Here is a 6,174-nt window from a genome sequence, read left to right on the forward strand (position 1 = left end):
TGCACTTCAGCTCTCAAAGGATAGAGCTTCATTCAAGCTACAATAAGAGAGATTGATGCCCGTGCACATACAGGTAGCTGTATGGTGAGGGTTGGCTATATTTTATACATTGAGAGAGAGAGAGATCTACACTGTTAGAAAAAGGGTTCAAAAAGGGTTCTTCGGCTATCCCCATAGTAGAACCCTTTTTTGGTTCCAGGTAGAACCCTTTTTGGTTCCAGGTAGAACCCCTTTGGGTTCCATGTAGAACCCTCTGTAGAAAGGGTTCTACATGGACACAAAAGGGTTCTACCGGGAACCAAACGGGTTCTACCTGCAACCAAAAAGGGTTCTTCAAAGGGTTCTCCTATGGGGACAGCTGAAGAACCCTTCAAGGTTCTAGAAAGCACCTTTTTTTCTGAGAGTGTAGCTCTATGAGCTAGTATGTGCTATGATAAGTATTAATCATACTCACTCACATAGCTTTTGAGATGGTGAGATTTTGCTATATCACACAATAAAGTATAATGGTTCCTGTTCATTCTGTGAGAGAGAACGTACAGTCTGTCCAGCTTAGTGTTACCAGTCTAATGGCTTAGAAAAAGCCATTCGAGTCCACAGGGTGTGTGGTTATCATATAACAACAGAGAGCGTTAAGATGAATGACCATTACCACACTAATAGTAATACTGGAATATGTATAATTGTAGCACATCAGAGAACATTGTTTTAACGTAATGTAAGAGGGAAATCGATGTTCTGGGATACGTACCCTAAGGCTTGTGATTGACAGGTCCTCTTTGATATGTGCAAGTGAGTTATGGTTCTGGAGGAGATTCCTGATTTCCTGTTTTCTCAGTTCTGATCAAGTCTAGAGGAAGATCCATAAAGTATATCCTTGACTCCCCTAATCATAGCATTGCTGCTGATGTGTTGCTTTTCCTGTGTTCTAAATTACACTGAATAAAATAAAGGTACGGTAATTCAGCAGAAGTTGGAAGGCTGAAAGTATGAATTAAGTACGGATCAAGTATGGCTCAAGACCCAATCAAGAGGCTGTGTGTGTTTGAGGTGGATTGTATTTACCTGTGATGAGACTTTTGGATTGAGATGAATGGTGTTTACTGACAGAATTACTACTACTACTCTGTCTCCCTTGGCTCTGTCACCCATGCCTCTCTCTCTTCCCTGGCTGGCATGTCTATTCATGTGTGACCAGATCAGAGAAGATGGCCACTTCCACAGGGCAATTGTTAAAACAGCTCAGAGTCCTATTTCATACAGACAGTCAGAGAGACAGTGATTGGATACACACACACACACACACACACACACACACACACACACACACACACACACACACACACACACACACACACACACACACACACACACACACACGTACACACATTACACACACACACACACACACACACACACACACACGGTCTGGCTGGCTCTCTCGGGGAGAAACCACACGCCAGGGCTTCGTCGAGGCGGAATAATCAAATCACATTCTACACAGTTACCTTTCCGATGTAATCATTGCAGGTTCTGAATCAGAAAAGTCATTTGGAACTAGGTGTGATTAGCTCCATGTTCCCTGTAAGGCTTTCAGTGTTGAAGGAATCATTTACCCAGCCTCATAGACATGACAGCTGTAGCTAATTCAATACAAAGCTATACAGTGTTGATGACTGCAGTCACTATTTTAGAAGCTGCCGTATAAAAGCATTCCTGGCAGAGCCATCTAGTGTTACAGTATTAACACGTAGTTACATGGACATTTACAGCAGTATTGAATGGTGTCAATTTAAATGAGAGGAAGGGCTCGTTGTAATGGCTGGAACGGAATATGTTTGATACCATTCCATTCACTCAATCCCAGCCATTACCATGATCTACTCTCCGCTCACTAGCTTCCTTTGACGTACAGTGTCATTTTGCAACATAAGTACATAGGCTATTGTTACATAGTACAACTGTATTATCTGTATGACTGTTAATCTTTGAAATCGTGCCAATAGCACAGCAAAATCGCATGGCAAGGTCAAGTATTCTTTCCTAACTTGAAGAACTGAGATATCAGTGTATATTACTGTATATCCAGCATACATACATATTGTTATGAAGCCAACTATCCAGACTACCAAAATGTCTACGTTCACCAATCCCCCAAACCTGTGAGCAATCATTCACTTATCAAGCCTACTAGCACACTCAGCATTTGGCCAGGTTGCTGCTGCCCCCTAGGGTTGGGATGTGTATAGTGGAAGTACTGTCTTGCTGTGGCCTACTACACTTAACTACCTATTTTAAAAAATATATCCTAAACTTTTAAATGTTAAAGTTGTGAGGCTGAAATAGTGAAATATTATACCAAGTAGTGTTCTGAGTAAACACATCACAAAAACAAGACAATTATGCAAGAAATGTAAATTGAGAACATATTTTATTCAATTTTTTTCATACATCTGAGCATGTTACATAGACATGTTATCCATGATACGCCTCATGCTCATGAACCTCATGCCTCCCATGCCCAACTGACTGAAGCTCCTGTACTCTCCAGGCCTCATGTACATCTGTCTGCCTCTGTAGTGGGGCTGCTCGTACATCAGCCAGTGGCCGTCCATCACGTTGCAGGACTGGCAGTCAGACATACGGTAACGCTCCTGGATGGAGTCACAGTCGTCCATCATCTCGTGCATCTGACCTTCAAAGTTCTCCCTCTCGTAGATCTTCATCCTGAAGTTTCCTATGTGCTGTTAGGAGGAAAGCAAAGGTTTCATGGATCAGGGAAATGGTATATACATGTCTATAATATGAGAGTACAACCATTAAAACGTGTTTTGCTTCACCCTGCTGTAATTTAATGTCTATTACAACAGCCATCGGGAAACCAATAGCCATAGGCAGCGCCATCCATGGCCCTGGCCATAGGGCCTCTTTGGGGGCAACAGGGCCTCTTGTGGAATGGGGAAATATTGCATTGTTCATATATGCTTTGTGAATTCTATACAAAGCATCATTGTTAGCTTCCACTGTGGAATAGCGTCCACTCTTCTTTCCACCTACCATGGGGATCATGCGGCAGGACCGGATGCAGTCGTTCATTCCCATTCCCATGCGCTGGTAGTCCGGGTACTCGCCCCTCCTCATGAAGTACTGGTTTCCCATGTAGTTGTTACGATCGTAGACCATGAAGCAACCGCTGTCAACCCTGCAGGAGTGACACCTGCTCAGGAAGGAGGACATGTCAGCGCAGTCCTGGGTGGTCTCATAGGAACGGCCCTGGAAGTTCCTGTCCTCGTAGAAGGTGATCTGGGAGCACCAAAAAATATTTACAATATTATGGCAACATAAATAAAAATATATGAATCCGCAGATACGAGCTGCTTTATAACTAGCATTGCTACATGCTCCCAAATGCCAGCTCCCAAACGTTAAATTATGATAGGTTTTGCAAAATAACCAGCGAATAAATGTAAAAACTGTTTGGAGGAAACAACAACATTGTATGGATGTCGAAAAGAAGCCTCACGTGAAAAAAGGTAACTATCACTTTAAAATGGTGATTCACTTAACCAGCCATTATTCAGACATTGGTGAATTAAAACACTTAGAGTGTGGGATAAAACAGTAGCTTACTTTGCCCATCATGATTGCAGTTGTTCCTGAGAGCTGTGCTGCTGCTGCTACACTGATGTCCTGTCTGTTTTAGCCCTTAGCTTTATACCTGACTAAACCCAAAGAGCCTGTGGCCTCCCATTGTGTAAAGCCCTGACCCAGCAACATATGGTATAGAGGCCTGCAGAGTGCTAGAAGACTTTAGAATAGATTTTTCCATTGAGAAGTCAATGCAACTGAGCTTTTTGAACTGGTATACAATGGTCTCTTTGACATGTTTCAAATCACACTCGGTAGTGTTCAGTGTACAGTAAACGTGCTCTATTGCTTTAGTTTGTTTGAATGTGATAGCCACGATCAAATCATAAGTCTATACAAACAGCTTTTATTTTGGATTAATGTTTGGTGACTACGTATTCAGGTTTAAAAATGTGTTAGGTACCAAGTAAAGTGTTATCCAGATTGTTATATTCTTTTGGGAGTTCAGTGAGTCCAGTTTAGCAATTAGAGGCAATAAATAGTAAGCTGATTGATTGATTGAATTTATTAGACAATAAAAATATAATAAAAACATACATAAGGGCGCTCCAGCCGGTGACGCCTCCACATAGAATTTAAGGAAATCATCAAGGGTAACACAATAAAGCTTGAACGCTTATTTCAATTGTAGAAGCAACAAACAATGACAGACAAAATTGTTGTTTGTTTCATATAATGAGCTACTGTAACTAGTACAGTTCCATTTCCTAATAAAAAACTCTGGACAGGTACATCTCCCTTGTCTCACATACCCCTAATATATACAGCATTAATTGTCTTATAAATACACAAGAAAATCACAATATAATACACAACAGGCACCAAAAGGCAGACCATATGCTATCCCAGGCATTTCCTTCTTACCCACGTACTGTAGTCTTACGACTCACTTTTGAGACATGCTGCTATTTAGCCATTTTTTCACTGGGAACTTGAAACAGCCTATGGAGGTTATACTTTTCAATTATTTTGGAAGACTATTCCAAAGAATGGCAGCTGAGTACAAAAAAGTTTATTTCCCCATACCGCTATTAAATCTAAAAGGATCGACATCAGTTTCACTCCTTCCAGTGGATTAGTTATGGTTATCCCGGACAAAGTTAAAGTAGTTACATAGGTACCTGGGGACCATAATGTGGACAATCTTATGTACAAGACACAATTTAATCTGAGAGACTCTCTCCTCCACTTTGAGCCATCTGAGGCCTTCAAAGTGGGAATGATCAAGATGAGTAGGTGCTGGAAGTTTCAGAATAATCCTGACTAATTTGTTCTGAGATGTCTGCAGTTTGTTTTTAATTATCTTGGAGGCACTATTGTACCAGGAAGAGCACGCATAGTTAAAGTGGCACTGATTGAGAGCTCCTGCCAATGCCACCATTGCATTCTTATCCAGAAATGTAGAGGTTCTTGCCAGATTGTCACGGCCTGACCAGTAAAAGGGGTTGTTGGTTATTATGGTTCGGTCAGGGCGTGGCAGGGGGTGTTTGTTTAGTGTGTTTCGGGGTTTTGGTTTAGTTCTATGTTATGTATTTCTATGTTTGATATTCTAGTATTCTATTTCTATGTGGTATTGTTTGGGATTGGTCTCTAATTGGAGGCAGCTGAAGCTCGTTGCCTCTGATTAGAGGCCATATTAAAGTAGGGGTTTTTGTCTTGTGTTTTGTGGGTGGTTGTTTCCTTTGTATAGTGTGAGCACCTTACAGGACTGCCGTTCGTGTTCTTGTTTTGTTTAGTGTTCACGTTTAAAAAATAAAAGTATAAGTTTGGACACTTACCACGCTGCGTATTGGTCCGATGATTTCTCCTCACCAGAAGACGAAGCTTATGACACAGATACCTAATTTTATGGTTCACTTTGGAGATAACTTTTTGTGCCATGTTCTCCCCTGTAAGATGTTTATCAACACACATACAAGATAATTTTGCTGTGAGTCTTTTGCTGTGACTACTATGTCACCTACTACCACCTTAAAGTCAGGGGATTTCCTCAGTTTCACTTTGGACCTGTAAAAGATGGACTCTGTTTTTCCAAGGTGGAGTGACAGCTTATTGTCATACAGCCATATACTGACATTCAGAAGTTCAGCACTGAGGGCTTTCTTAACCACATTTTTGTCTTTGTGGGAAATCAACACTGCAGAGTCATCTGCATAGAGGAAAAGGTCACATGTACAGACAGATTTCAGATGATTTATATACAACAGAAAGAAAAGTGGGCCCAGCAAACACCCTTGGGGTACCCCACAGTTCAAGGTTTTGGTTTTAGACAGGGTCCTATCCATCATCCACCATTTTCTTCCTTGCAGATAAGAGCTAACCCATTTTATGGCTAAGTTATTAATAGGGCGCATGAACCGCTAGCGGGACACCTACAACAACATCCGGTGAAATTGCAGAGCGCGAAATTCAAAATACAAAAATTGTAATATTAAACATTCATGAAAATACAAGTGTCTTACATCATTTGAAAGCTTAACTTCTTGTTAATCCAACCGCGTTGTCAGATTTCAAAAAGGCTTTATG

The 6,174-nt window shown here is 41.1% G+C and overlaps 1 protein-coding gene across 1 annotated transcript; it reads right to left on the minus strand.

Annotated features, from left to right (window-relative positions):
* Positions 1-2,415: 2,415 nt before the first annotated feature.
* LOC115155360 (gamma-crystallin M2) lies at positions 2,416-3,682 on the minus strand. Its single transcript, XM_029701924.1, has 3 exons — positions 3,631-3,682; positions 3,058-3,303; positions 2,416-2,744 (listed from the first exon to the last, which is right to left on the minus strand). The coding sequence occupies exons 1-3, from the start codon at positions 3,640-3,642 to the stop codon at positions 2,463-2,465; spliced, it is 540 nt and encodes a 179-aa protein (XP_029557784.1). The 5' UTR covers positions 3,643-3,682; the 3' UTR covers positions 2,416-2,462.
* Between the last annotated feature and the right edge of the window lie 2,492 nt (positions 3,683-6,174).

Source organism: Salmo trutta, chromosome 20, assembly GCF_901001165.1.
Source record: "Salmo trutta chromosome 20, fSalTru1.1, whole genome shotgun sequence".
Lineage (NCBI taxonomy): Eukaryota > Metazoa > Chordata > Actinopteri > Salmoniformes > Salmonidae > Salmo > Salmo trutta.

Bases quoted from the DNA above. Each gene is read 5' to 3' on its own strand.
- LOC115155360 (XM_029701924.1), bottom strand. The intron at 2,745-3,057 runs GTAGGTGGAAAG...TCCTCCTAACAG, and splicing joins CCTGCCGCATGATCCCCATG to CACATAGGAAACTTCAGGAT.